Source organism: Ochotona curzoniae, unplaced genomic scaffold, assembly GCF_017591425.1.
Source record: "Ochotona curzoniae isolate NIBS_2020 unplaced genomic scaffold, NIBS_Ocur_1.0 contig_46, whole genome shotgun sequence".
In the NCBI taxonomy this organism is placed as follows: domain Eukaryota; kingdom Metazoa; phylum Chordata; class Mammalia; order Lagomorpha; family Ochotonidae; genus Ochotona; species Ochotona curzoniae.
In genome coordinates this window covers 4,666,408-4,680,567 of record NW_024466340.1, presented here as the reverse complement: position 1 = coordinate 4,680,567, position 14,160 = coordinate 4,666,408, and the positions used below count along the sequence as shown (strand labels likewise).

At 56.5% G+C, this 14,160-nt stretch overlaps 1 protein-coding gene across 1 annotated transcript in view; it reads left to right on the top strand.

Annotated features, from left to right (window-relative positions):
- Positions 1-13,135, top strand: part of ACAD10 (acyl-CoA dehydrogenase family member 10) — a 30,115-nt gene extending 16,980 nt beyond the window's left edge. The window contains exons 11-22 of the mRNA XM_040986987.1: positions 2,585-2,735; positions 3,509-3,654; positions 5,121-5,294; positions 6,664-7,064; positions 8,039-8,179; positions 8,507-8,644; positions 8,774-8,864; positions 9,582-9,740; positions 10,336-10,508; positions 11,405-11,548; positions 12,097-12,174; positions 12,678-13,135. Of these exons, the coding sequence (XP_040842921.1) occupies positions 2,585-2,735; positions 3,509-3,654; positions 5,121-5,294; positions 6,664-7,064; positions 8,039-8,179; positions 8,507-8,644; positions 8,774-8,864; positions 9,582-9,740; positions 10,336-10,508; positions 11,405-11,548; positions 12,097-12,174; positions 12,678-12,818 (1,937 nt within the window). The 3' untranslated portion in view covers positions 12,819-13,135. The remainder of the gene's footprint in view (positions 1-2,584; positions 2,736-3,508; positions 3,655-5,120; positions 5,295-6,663; positions 7,065-8,038; positions 8,180-8,506; positions 8,645-8,773; positions 8,865-9,581; positions 9,741-10,335; positions 10,509-11,404; positions 11,549-12,096; positions 12,175-12,677) is intronic.
- Positions 13,136-14,160: the final 1,025 nt, after the last annotated feature.

Below are 14,160 nucleotides of genomic sequence, written 5' to 3'. Positions count from 1 at the left end.
GTAAATCCCCAAAGCCAATAGCTGTAGCGGTTTTGCTGTAACTTACAATCTAACAGGCTTTTGGCCTTCCCCCTCAATGGGAAGGGAGGGTCTTCTTGCTGTCCCTCATTCTTAGTGTAGTAGGGCACACCATCCCTCCTGCCTGTGCTGACCTATTGCCCACAGGCACCAATTCAGTGGGAGTCCCCTTGGGAGGTGCTTGCACTCACTTGTGTTGCCTCTTGGGGAATCAGGTGTAACTGGGCATGCCATGTCTTGTCTGGCAGCCCTTGTTAGCAGTAACAGGGCCAACCTCATTTAGTTGGGTCAAGCCAACTGGTGTCCCCTGTATTGACCCATTGTTTTGAAGTGGAAGAAGCAATGGGACTAGAGGTGAGATGGGCATTTGAGGACCTTGGCTACCTCACATGGTTTTGTCACAGTTTTCTCAGGAGTAGAGCAGTTAGAGGTGCTGTCCCACCTCCGCCTCATGGTGAGGGATGGAGCAGATAGAGGGAAGCTCACCTCATGCTTTGAGTAAGGTGGAAGCCTTGGGCAGGGACAAGCAGGTAGCCTAACAGCATGCAGACACCGGGCAGGACTCAGCAGAGAGCTCGGGGTGGGTTCTCCTCTCCGGCTCGTGATTCCGCCTTCCTACTAAAGCAGAACGTGCAAGGCAGCAGTGATGCCTCAGATGGTTGGGACCCTGCCACCCGCACAGGAGCCTCAGCCCGGCTCAGTCCTGGTGCAGGCATTTGGAGGGCATACCAGTGGATGGGTGCTCTGTTTGGGAGATAGGGCAATAGGTGCCCAGGGCACGAGAAGGCACGGCCAGTATGATACCTGCTGTGTGGAGATGGTGGTTTAAGGTAGGCTGTCTCATGTGCTCTCCCGTCCCAATAGATCCTTTGCATTGTGTTATTTGCAAGTAGACTGTTTCTCTGCTCTTTTTACTGACTTGTTAGCACATAAAGCAGAAGCCAGATGTGATTTCACATGACCAGGGCCAGCGTCCCTGCATTTGAAACATGACAGCAGAAAGCAAAATAACGTAAGGGTTACAGAGAGGTCTTTCTCCCAGCTGTGTAGCTGCTCTGTTCCTTCCTCCAAAGGCGACCACCACGGCCAGTTTCTCAGCTAACGTGTATAAGCAGACTCTCAAAATTATCTAAATGTTTACATGTAGTTAATATATACTGGGGTGTTTGGTATGGCGCAGAGGGTTAAATCACTACTTGGGACACCTGCCTCCACTTCCACTCCAACACCCTGCTAATGTGCTGTCAGGCAGTAGATGATGGCTGAAGTTCACCCCCATGCGAGAGCAAGATGGAATTCCTGCCTCCTGGCTTTGCCTGACCCAGCCGCAGTGGTCACAGCCATTTGGTAAGAGAGCCAGCAGAGGGAAGCTCTCTTTTTCACTCTGCTTCTCAAGCATTTAAATAAATACGTGTACAGCAACTCTGTAGCTGTTCCGCATGTAGTCTAGCAACTGGGATCCCAATATAACCTGACAAACTTGCAGGCTTCTCAAACCTGCAGCCTTGTGTGCCAGCACGGTACGGGACCTGCCACCTGTGATTCCGTTGGGCCTTCATAGCTGCCCCGTGGGTTGGAGGTGTTGGTCTTTTCCCCGAGTCCCTAAAGCAGAGAGGCCTGGAGAAGTGAAACCAGCTGAGAGCCTGCGCTGGGCCTCACATCTCCAGGATCCCTTCCAGTTGAGATTCACAGACGTGACCTTCCAGCTGCTAAACCATGACCCCTCTTCATGGTGGTCTTTTTGCGAACAGCTTTTTGCAAGCTCCCTTTCTGGAGCATTTACACCAGGTCCCAGGGCTGTGCGTTCTTCCCAGCTGCTCTATGGGGACCGTCTCAATGTGGGGACACTGAGGTGCAGCAAGGCTGAGCAGCCTGGCGCGCTTACGCGGCTGGAGAACGGCAGAGCTGGGATTCTGTCCCTGAAAGTTGGCGCCAGCTCTTAGCCAGCCACTTGTACTTAGCTAAAATGAGATTTTTTTAATGTATTTTCATTTTGATTTGAGAGGTAAAGGTACATACAGAGAGAGAGAGAAAGCACACATGCTTGTATTTGCTGATTTACTCCCTAAATGCCCACAATAGTCAGAACTGGGCCAGGCTGAGGCCAAAAGCCAGGAACTCTATTCAGCTTAGGTTGGGGTTAGGACTGGGCTTGGGGTTAGGGCTAGGGACAGGGACCCAAGTACTTGAAGTCATTACCTGCTGCCTGCCTCCCAGGGTGTTCATTAGCAAGAGGCTGGATGGGAATGGAGTGACCAGGGCTCCCATCAAGCGTTCTATTGTGGCATGCAGGCATGTCATATGGTAACTTAACTGCTGAGCTAGAAGCCAACCTAGAAGGGGCTTATTGAAGACAGCAGCTCACAGGCTGTCTCGTGAGTCAGGGACAGGCTTGGAGGCATGTGGCTGGGAGGGATGCCCAGACCACACTTGTCCTGCCCAGAAGAAATGGCTCTTGACTTTCACCTTGGGATGCCAGGAGTGATCTAGCATGGGGAGTCCTACATTCATGCTTCAGAGGCACTGTCATTGAGGTGGCACTTTCCTTCAATCCATTTCTCCTCAGGGGACTACGTCGCCCGGCAGGTGCAAACCTGGACGAGGCAGTACCGTGCCTCCGAGACCAGCACCATCCCAGCCATGGAGAGGCTCATTGAGTGGCTGCCGTTACACCTGCCCCACCAGCAGAGGACCACAGTGGTGCATGGGGACTTCAGGTAGACATGGCCACCTGGAGCACCCACTGCGTGGGTGTGTGAGATGGCAGGATGGGCCTTTAAGCTTCCAGCTGAGACTCCTTCCCACACCAGCACCTCCCTGTGCATGGCAGGGCTTCTCAGCCCTGGAAGTATGACATCTTGGGTCAGAGAGTTCCTATGGCGGGGGCTGCTGTGCACCCTGGGGTGTCGAGCATCATCCATACCTGGCTGTGATAGCCAGACATGTCTGCAACCCTGGAGCTGGAAGGGCAGTGAGCAGGGATGGGACACATTCTTGCTGAGTGTATTGATAAGGGCTTGGAGGGGGCTCCTTGGGCCTCTGTGTTTCCCATGTGGTCTGTCCAGCATGGGGGCTTCTGAGAGTGACCCAGGGCTCCCCAGGTGTGTTCCCACAGGGAGAGGCCCAGCAAAAGCTGTCTCACCTTTTCTGCCCTGAGACCCTTGAGATTGCTCCCCCTGCCCTGGGATATTTGTCACAGTGAGGAACTCCACGGGGCGAGGAGGAATTAGACTGCCTTCTGTGGGAGGAGTGGCATGGAACAGGTATCCCCGGCCGAGGGCTGCCTGGCCAGAGCCTCACCTCAGGCAGAGGAAGGGCTGGGGACAGCTCGGCAAGCCCTTCCTTGCACGTGCCTCTGACTCCCCTCCTGCAGCTGGGAGGCTCCTTGCAGGTGGGGAGTGAACCCCGACGGCCATGTGGGCCAGGCAGGTGCACCCCATGACTGCCAGTGTCCTCAGAGCCACCTCTCCGTTCCCTCTTGGCTCTTCAGACTCGACAACCTGCTCTTCCATCCAGAAAAGACTGAAGTGCTTGCTGTGCTGGACTGGGAGCTCTCCACCTTGGGCGACCCCCTGGCCGATGTGGCCTACAGCTGCATGGCACACTACCTGCCCTCCAGTTTCCCTCTGCTGCGAGGTAGGAGCTGCTGCTCTGCTCTTGGAGCCTCTGGCAGAAAAATGAAGCGGTGTGTGCTTGGGCTGGGGCAGCACGGGGAAGCCTGTTCTTGGGACGACACCGTAGCTGAGGAAGCCATTGAAGGATATCTGGTCAGTGAAAAGCAGCCTGTGTGTGCACAGCACACCACTAACTTCCGGTTAACTTCTAAAATGAAAGATATAAGACCTATCAGAACAAATGAAAACATAAAAATCATTGTTAGTCCCAGAGAAAATGTGTTCTTGAGAAGCAGAGAGTGTGACAGACAGAGTACGCTTCTATCTACTGGTTCACTCCCTGAACGCCTACAGTAGTTGGGATGAACTTGGAAGCCAAAAGCTCAATCCAGGTCGGCCACCTGCTGGCAACGATCCAAGCACTGCAGCCATCGCCGGCTGCCTCCGAGGGTGTGCATTCACTAGAAGCTGGGTCAGGAGTCAGAGCTGGAAGCCAGGGTGGGATACCAAACCCGGGCAGCCTAGTGTGGGCCATAGAATCTCCTCCAGCGTCAGCCACTAGGCCAAATGTCTATTCCTACAAGTATACTTTGTTTTTTCTTTTAAATATTTGTTTATTGTTATTGCAAAGTCATATATACAGAGAGGAGGAGAGACAGAGAGGAAGATCTTCATCTGATGGTTCACTTCTCAAGCAGCCCCAGTGACCAGAGCTGAGCTGATCCAAAGCCAGGAGCCAGGAGCTTCTTCCAGGTCTCCCACACGGGTGCAGGGTCCCAAGGCTTTGGCCCGTCCTCGACTGCTTTCCCAGGCCACAAGCAGGGAGCTGGATGGGATTACCTAAGTCCTGAACATGTAGTTAACCCATGAAATGAAGCAGGCATGTCAGGCAAAGCGAGTTAAGCTGCCCTTTTAGACACCATCTAAGCACAAATTTGAGTCCTGGCTGCTCCACTTCCCATCTGGCTCCCTGCTAATTCACCTGGCAAAGCAGCGGACGATGGCCTGAGGTCTCGGAGCCCCGTACCCCACCTGGGAGATGCAGATGGGGTTCCTGGCTCCAGGCTTTGGCCTATCCTAGCCGCAGCCACTCCAGCCATTTGTGCTGATGGAAGGTCTCTGCCTCTGCCTCTCCCTTTCAAACAGAATTACTTTGTGAAAGAACCAACAAACTATTTTGTTACTGTCTTTTCCATAATTTGATGGGATCACTTTGGATGTTGCTTTTAATCTAGTCACTGTCTGTAGACACTCGACATCCTGTGAGCTGTGGCTGGGACAGACATGGAAGCCTCATGCCCTCCTTTGCTTCTTTCAGAGTCTTCCAGAACCAGCCTGGGAATGCTGCCCCCGTGCCCAGGGCCCAGTCATCATGGGAAGGGGAACCCCTGGCAGAATGAGCTGGGCGCCTTGGTGGGCACAGTCTGGGCAGGGACTCTAATCCACGTGTGCCACCTCCCCCAGTCCCACGCTGGCCTCTCTCCTCAGGTTTCAGTGACCTTGACCTGGCTCAGCTGGGGATCCCTGCCACAGAGGAGTACTTCCGGATGTACTGTCGCCACATGGGCTTCCCTGTCGTCGAGAACTGGAACTTCTATCTGGCCTATTCCTTCTTCCGTGTGGCCGCCATCCTGCAGGGGGTCTACAAGCGGGCGCTCACAGGTGAGATGGCTGCCAAGGAGAACAGGGTGGAGGGGTCGTGCCATGGCAGCCCTCCCAGCCTGGTGGAGAGGCTTTGGAGGTGCAGGTGGGGTCCCAGTTCTTTAGCATTCAGTTAACTCAGCTGTTTATGATTAAATACATAGATTTGTACACGCGCTGTCACAGATACACACTCATACATATGTATTGTCTCATAATATGCATGTGTGCTGTAGCTTTTTAAAGTGCTTATTGGAACTGGCACTGCGGCCCAGCTGGTTAAGCTGCTGTTTGCGGCAGTGGCTAGTGCCCTAGTCACTGCACCTCTGACCCAGCTTCCTGCTAATGCGCTCGGAGGGCATTGGATGATGACCCAGGCACTCGGTCCCTGCCACGCTGTGGAAGGGCTGGTCGGAGATCCTGGCTCCTGGCTTTGGCCTGGCCCAGACTTGGCTGTGGGAGCCATTTGGGGCACGGACCCGTGGATGAAAGATTTCTTCTCTTTCTCTCTTTTGCTCTGCCTTTAAACTAACTGGAAAACAAGTCTTTCTAAAAAAAAAAATAAATAACAGTAAAAAGACTTACTGATTTTTTTAAAAAAGATTTGTTTTATTTTTATTGGAAAATCAGATATAAAGAGAGGAAAAATCTTCCATCTGTTGATTTACTCCCTAAGCGACTGCAACGGCCAGAGTTGAGCCAATCCAAAGACAGGAGCCCAGAGCCTCTTCTGGGTCTGCCACATAGGTGCAGGGTCATCCTCAAGGCTTTGGGTCATCCTCAACTGCTTTCCCAGGCCGCGACCAGGGAGCTGGATGCAAAGCGGGGCTGCCAGGACATGAACTGGCACCCATATGGGATCCCGGCTTGTGCAAGGCGACGACTCCAGCTGCCAGGCCTTAATGATCTTTCATTTACTTAAAAGGTGAAGGGACAGAGAGACCTTCCACGCCCCAGTTGGCTGCAGCAGCCACGGTCTGGTCCAGGTCAAAGCCAGGAGCCCAGAACTCCATGCAGATCTCCAGGATGGGGGGCAAGGACTCAAGTGGTTGGATTTGTGCCATGAGCAGGAACCTGGATTGGAATTGGGATAGACACTGACACCCAGAGGCTCTGGTGTGGCCTTAACTGCTGTGCCAACCACGTGTGACAGATATGTGACACTTGTCTGTTTCCTGGGGGACTGTCTGTGGAAGATGCAGGGTTTCTTGCAGCCATAGGTGAAGGCGGCAGGCAGTGCTGTGGCTGTGGGCGTTCAGCCTGCAGTGCAGGGCAGGTGACACGGGGCAGGTGGTGGCGCCTGCAGGTGGAATAGCTACCACACCATCTCGGCCAACATCAGGATGAGCCAGGTCGGGAGGAGTCACTGTTTATCTTTGCTTCCGCTTAGGGCAAGCCAGCTCGGCAATGGCTGAGGAAAGCGGCAAGCTGACAGAATTTATGGCTAACCTGGCGTGGGATTTCGCAGTGAAAGAAGGATTCCGGGTGTTCAAAGAGACGCCAGCCACGAGACCGCTAGCAAGGTCCTACCACACTGGGACTGGCCTACCGCCCCTGCCGAGCAGCACAGGTGCCAGGAGGTACAGTTCTGCCCCAGGAGCCAGCTCAGCCCACACCCCTCAGGGGGCTCTCATCTTCTCCCCGGAGGGCCTCGCCCCGCCAGTCCGAGAGCTGTACGGGCGGCTGAAGCGCTTCATGCAGCAGCACGTGTACCCTGCGGAGCCTGAGCTGCAGAGACACCAAGCCTCGGCTGACAGGTGGAGCCCGCACCCGATGGTGGAAGAGCTCAAGGTAAAGCAGGCTGGCTGAGGGCATGGCGTGTGAACACATGGACCCTAGGTGCCCACTGCCAGTGCATCTAGGCCTGGGCAGAGATGAGCCGGAGGGCTGAAGCTGGCATTTCTGAGCTCTTGGTCACTTCTCACCCCTAACCTGCTGCGGTTGCGTGGGCACTCAGCTCAGATGTGCCTGTGAGAGCCAGGATAAGCAGGCTGGTGCTATGCCTAGCTGGGCACATCTGCAATGTGCTTAGTAAAGATGTAGAAGCTCCGTGGTGTCACAGCCTGCTCTACCACCAGCTGTCTGCTTGTCACATGTCATCTCCCAGTGATGCCACGTCATCGGAGAAGCGGAAACATGATGCCCTTCTCAGTCGGGGTAACCTGGCATCATGTTTGGCTGAGTTACTTAAGATTTAGTGAGGAGCTGAGAACTCTGTCCGGGTGTCCCTCGTGGGTGGCAGGGACCCAAGCGCTGGGCCATCTGCTGCTGCTTCCCCAGGTTCATTAGCAGGGAGCTGGATCAGAGACCCAGGAATGGGGATTTGACTGACATCCTGATGTGGGATGTGGGTGTTGCAAGTGGTGGCTTAGCATACTGTGCCCTAGTGCTGGCCCCTGTCTGAGACCATCAAGGGGCACAATGTAGGCATCACCTCTTTTCCTATTTAAAAACCAATGACAAAATTGCACGAAGCTCAGACATGACCCAAGAATATAACATACAAAGTAAGGATTCGCTCACGTTCTTTGCCGTCTGAGATAATCACAGTTAGCCCTCTGCTGGTGGCGCCGTGGTGGTGAAGGTGGGTGTGTCTAGGATAGGGGACCTTGCTCCTCTATGCATCTGTGGGCGGAGACTCCGTCTAGTGGCCAGCTTGCTGCCCTGGGGTGGGACCTGCTGCTCTCCTCACTCCTGCCCCTCCGACCCGGCCTCCCCACCCCTTTCCCTGTTCTGCGTGGTCAGACCTGCTTTCCCCACACCAGGAGAAAGCCAAGGCCGAAGGACTCTGGAACCTCTTCCTCCCCTTGGAGACGGATCCCGAGAAAAAGTATGGAGCGGGGCTGACCAACGTGGAGTACGCGCATCTGTGTGAGCTCATGGGCACGTCTCTGCCGGCGCCTGAGGTACCTCCTCCCTCGAGGTACCCACCCCCTGGGGAGCATCTGCCCAAGTTGAACTTACTCTCAGGAGGAAGGAGGTGTGGACCAGAGAGTAGCACTGCGGCAGGAGTGTGCGGGATGACAGGAGCAAGCCCGCCCCCTGCTTTAGGCAGAGAGGTTCCGGGACCGGCTTGGGGGGGAGGGGGCGATTCTGGGCTTGTATCCAGAGAGGTGGGACTTCACCGAGGGGGTTGGACGGCCTGTGGTGTGGGAGGAGTCCTGCCGCAGCACTGTCAGGTGTGTGACATTGGCATGACACAGGCATCATGGGCCACTCTGTCTGCTCTTCAGATATTCAACTGCTCAGCCCCAGACACGGGCAACATGGAGCTGCTAGTGCGCTATGGCACGGAGGAGCAGAAGGCCCGCTGGCTGCGTCCCCTGCTGGAGGGCAAGGCACGCTCTTGCTTCGCCATGACTGAGCCTCAGGTACAAGGCTGGGGCTGCCCCCTGCACCTGCCCAGCCCCCTGTAGGCCTCTCTGCACCTGCTGGGCCCCGCCCCACCCTGGTGGGTTCCTGCCACAGGACAGCACTGAGCTCATTATGCTCTCCTGCAGGTCGCCTCGTCAGATGCCACCAACATAGAGGCTTCCATCAGGGAGGAGGGTGACTTCTACGTCATCAACGGCCACAAGTGGTGGATCACAGGTGTCCGGCCCGAGACTGGCTGTTCGGTGTTCACGGCACAGCTCTAGTGCCCACACACAGTGCCAGCTTCCTATTCACTTGGCTCAAGGGGGTGGGGGTAGGGTCTCTCCATCTGCCCCTAGTAGGAGTAGCTGACCCGGAAGAGTCCCCAAGGGCTTTTCACAGGCACAGATGGCCCCCATGATGGTGCGGGTACCTGTCTGCATGGCAGCTGCAAGGGAAAGGTGGACGCTCACCTCCCTTGCCCCCAGCTCAGGTGCACAGTGACCTAGGGGTTAATGAATGCCCTCCATTGATGGGGTTACTTCTGCAGGGTCCCCCAGAAGCACTCAGTAGGTTTTACCTGCACTGAGTGTGTGCGCCTAGCCAGGAGGCAGGTGTCAGCATCCCCATTTTACAGTCAGGGACACAGCTTCAGTGGCATGCCCAAGGACCCAGCCCCTCACTGCAGACAGTGACCCAAGCTGCTGCCGGGATTCCTGTTGGCGCAGAGCCTGGCAGACCCCAGTTCCCAGGCTCTGGTCTGTCCATTTCCCTCCAATTCCATGGGCCCTGTCTGCTGCAGTTGGGGTATAGGATTCCTTCCTCCTGGGACAGACCCCCATAGGCTCTGACTGCTGACAGAGGACCCATGGATGACCGGGAATCTGATGCAGTCTGGCTGCCTAGGACCCATGGCTCTAGGGGCAGCTGACAGGGTCTCTCCTTCCCTGGCAGGCATCCTGGATCCACGATGCCAGCTCTGCGTGTTCATGGGGAAAACGGACCCGCATGCCCCGCGCCACCAGCAGCAGTCTGTGCTCTTGGTGCCCATGGACACGCCAGGGGTGAAAGTCGTCCGGCCTCTGACGGTGTACGGGCTGGAGGACGCGCCAGGTTAGACCTCCCGCCACGGGGTGGGTCCTCAGGGAACTGGTTGCATCTACCGCCTGCATTTCAGCCCCAGACCTTGAATACCAGCCATGTGACCACATTCCTGATAGGCATTTGGTGCAGCCTCTTCCTCCCAGAGGAGAGAAGCAGGAATGTGGTGACAGCAGTGACAGGGCCAAGGCCGAGGTGCCTTGTTCACCTGCCTTCCAGTGTGCAGAGCGTCCACCCCGCCCCTCTACGCCATGGCCATGCCGTGGCCATGACCATGGTTAGGTCTTATCCCAGGGTCCTCTGCTAGCACAATTCATGTTTGTACTTCGACAGTGTCTGGGTTCGTTACTCTCTCATAGCCATGCACTCCTGGGCAACTCCAGCTTCAGGAAGCAGCATCCCATTTCCACCTGAGGAAGGGCAAAGAATTGTTTGCCATTGGAAAGCAGTATTTCATTTTCCATATTAAAAAGGCTCCTGCCTCCAGCCAGCCCTCTCCCACAGGAGACTAAGTCAGGGGCAGCAGATCACCAGGGGCCAGAGCCAAGGCCATCCCAGAGTATGCCTCTGGCCAAGGGCTCAGGACGGATGTGTTTGCATCTTTCAGGTGGCCACGGTGAAGTCCGGTTTGAACACGTGCGTGTGCCCAAGGAGAACATGGTCCTGGGCCCCGGCCGCGGCTTTGAGGTCGCCCAGGGCCGGCTGGGGCCAGGGCGTATCCATCACTGCATGAGGCTCATCGGGTTCTCTGAGAGGGCACTGGCGCTCATGAAGGCCCGCGTGAGTGACCCCCATTTCCCGTGCTGAGAGAGAACCCCCATCTGTTTTGCTGTCAACCTCAAGCCCTGCTTTCCGGGCACAGACCTAGCAGGTGAAGCAAGATGGTGTTCTCACGGGGCACTGCGTCCGTCCTATCTTTGGTCCATAGGTGCTGCTTGCTGCAGTATGAAATGCAGAGCCCAGCAGGGTCCCACTGTGACCTAGTGACCCGAGGAGAGGGCAAATTCAAAGGCCTGAAGGGTCATAGGCTGCCCAGAGCCATTCACGCTATTATACGTGGTTAATGACCAGACAGCAGGGAGGGCACGGCTGGGACTGCTGCGCCTGACCCTGTACCACTCTCCTCCCCCTGTGTGTCCAGAAAGCATTTCTTTGCTGGGACCTCTTGTCAGAGTTCCCACTTCATGCCACATCGGTAGCAGGGATCTCACGAGGGGCAAGCCAATGATTGAACCCAGCACAAGCTTCTCAACACAAGCACCATGTAAATAGAATAAGTGGAACAAAGCACTACTACTTTTTTTTAATGCCTCGTGGCTCCCACTTTTAAAAATTCCCCACTGCAAATGAGGTGGCCCACCAGGGGTTCTGGCACCTTGACACTGCTCCCCAGAGCTCAGGGTGTGAAGGCAGGCCGTGGTCAGCAGAGGGCGCCCTGGCGGTAGCCTTGGGCCAGACGCTGGCTCTGCTTTTGTCCAGGGGTGACTGAGTCTCTGGAACGATTCTTGGAAGCAATTTGTTCAGACACGTGACATGAGTGTTGTCTAGGTCTCCCCCTGGAGACCGCCTGTGCTCAGAGAGCCACATGCGTCGCCCATTCCCTCCCTGGGTGTGCTTCCGCCACCTCCACAGACCAAAGCCACCTGAGCCTCTTCCCTCGGTTCCCGTGTCCACAGGTGAAGTCCCGCGTGGCCTTCGGGAAGCCCCTGGTGGAGCAGGGCACGATCCTGGCAGACATTGCCCAGTCCCGTGTGGAGATTGAGCAGGCACGGCTGCTGGTGCTGAAGGCCGCCCACGTCATGGATGTGGCAGGAAATAAGGTCAGGGTCCAGGGGGCTCACACGACAGACACTCTGGGGTCAAGGGGAGGGAAGTATTCTCTCTCGCTCAGCAGAAAGCTGTGGGGAAGCGCGGCTGCCCGACATTCAGAAACTTGTGTCAACTCTATCTGGGCAGCTTTGTCTATTTTTAAAAGAAATCCCATCTTCTCTTTTACTGTGATTTTCGTTTGTGCTCTCTCTCTTTCTCTCTCTCTCTATATTTAGAAATGTTTATTTTCATCTATTTGAAAGGCAGAAAGGGAGACACACAGGTTTTTCCATCTGATGGTTCACTCCCCAAATACCCACAACAGCCAGGGTTGGGGGCCGGGTCAGAGCCAGGAGCTGGCATGTGCTGGTGGGGAGGGGTCCGGGTGCCCCCCCTGCAGGGACTCGCTTCCTGGCACCTATCATGAGTTGGCCTCCCGTCCAGTTCCCTCTCTGGGGACCCTGGCACTGAGCCCCTGGTCTTCACTCCTCCCTGCAAGCCTGACTGTTCTTCCAAGCATCCAGCCTTGGTGTCCACGCCACGTCTCTATTCCCTGCAGGCTGCAGCTTTAGATATTGCCATGATTAAGCTGGTCGCTCCGTCCATGGCCTACCGTGTGATCGACCGTGCTATCCAGGTGAGCACAGCAGAGAGGCCTCCTGGCCTCCGCCCTCCCTGACAGTGCCTCCTGGCCTCCGCCCTCCCTGACTGTGCCTCCTGGCCTCCGCCCTCCCTGACAGTGCCTCCTGGCCTCCGCCCTCCCTGACAGTGCCTCCTGGCCTCCGCCCTCCCTGACAGTGCCGCAACATCCTCCTTTCTTACTTGGGAGCAGCCCTAGGGGACAGGGGTGGATCTGGAGGCCCAGAAAAGTGAGGGGCCTTGTTGGGTCACCCAGCTGGCTGGTAGCTGACCTCACACCAACACAAACCTGAATCTTCACCACCTCGGGGCCCTTAACCATGTGGACTGTGGCCTACCCTTACGTCCTCACTCCGGGCCTCAACCTTGAGCTTGCCTGGGAATGAAGCCATCTGGGGGGGGGCATCCCAGGTCACAGTGGTCAGCCTTTGGAAGTAGCTGTCCTGCCTTGAGGACTCACAGGGCGTCCCCCATGCCCGACTCCCACCCTGTGCCCTCCAGGCCTTCGGAGCAGCTGGCCTGAGCAACGACTACCCACTGGCTCAGTTCTTCTCCTGGGCCCGGGCTCTGCGCTTTGCCGACGGCCCGGACGAGGTGCACCGGGCGACAGTGGCCAAGATAGAGCTGAGAGACCGCGCTTAGACCCACAGGCAGGACCAGCTCTGCCTGCGGCTGTGAGTGATGGCCCGGGAGGCCTGGCTATGTGGCTGCAGCTCTGCCAGGGACAGAAGGTACTTTGTGTTCCAAGAAAGAGGAAGGGAGGCAGCCACAGCACTCCTGAAGCCCCCTGCTTCCTGACGCCTCCCTGCTGATTATCTTTGTCTACAACACAAAGCACAGATTAAAATGTTGCTTTGGAAAAGGAGATGCAGTAGTTACCACTGAAGAAGGACATGGCAGAGACTTTCTGAGCTTGTGTGCTGCCTGAGGGCAGTGAGAATAAAGGTCCCACCAGCCCCTCTCATGCTTCCGATCCCTCTCGTCTCGCCTGGGCCACACCTGTATGGGGTGTGGATGCTGTGTCTCTGGTGGGTCCCGGGTCACTGCCCCCTCTTGAGCCCGCATTCTGTGCTCCTGTCAGCTTCCCCTGGAAGAGCTATGATGTCTGGGCCCCTCCAGGTCTCACGTTCCCCGGGTGCTCTGTGGGGAGGGGATGGTGGGCTCTAAGAGGAATGCAAGTGCTTGTTCACCCAAAGTCTGAGTCCCTGAGAAATGGATGCCCCAGGAGCCAGGGTGGCAGGCAGGGAGGCCCAGGCTGCTAATATCCCTGTGGCAGTGTGGCCAAAGCCCTCGGGCCATCAGCCTAGGTGACTGCTGCATCACAAACTGTCCCCTGCTGTAGCCGGATGGAGCACCTATAGGGCCTGGGCTCCTCCCATGCATTTGTCTGAGGTGGGTGTGGGGTGGGAGGGACGAGGCCTATCACACAAGGATGTGAAAGTTACACTCAAGCTTGACTCTACTGTGAGTGCTCGCTAGCCTGGCGAAGAACCCTTTGCACCCTGGTGGGATTCTCACAGCCCGAGGACTTGCTTCAGCACTGACCTCTGGGCAGAAGAGGGACTTTTTAAGAAGGAAGTGGTCATGGCCTGGCCGATCACATGGCATTGAACACTTCTGTGGCCCCCAGGGTTAACTCTGTCTGTCCAGTGGTGGGCTAGAGGATGGCCCCATGCCTCCCAGCACTCCTGAAGATGGCAGTGGGTGACCCAGCAGACCCTGCTGGGGCCGTGGGGAGGCTTGAAAGACGTGCTGCAGCCAGGAAACATGTGACAGAAAGAATGGGCAAGAGTTTCTGAAGAAGGGTCCAGCAAGTGCACAGGCCCTGGAGGTGGGCAGGCGGTGACTGGGGAGCGCTGGGGGCGGGCAGGTGGTGGGATGGGGAGCGCTGGGGGCGGGCAGGTGGTGGGATGGGGAGCGCTGGGGGCGGGCAGGTGGTGGGATGGGTAACGCTGGGGGCGGGCAGGTGGTGGGATGGGTAACG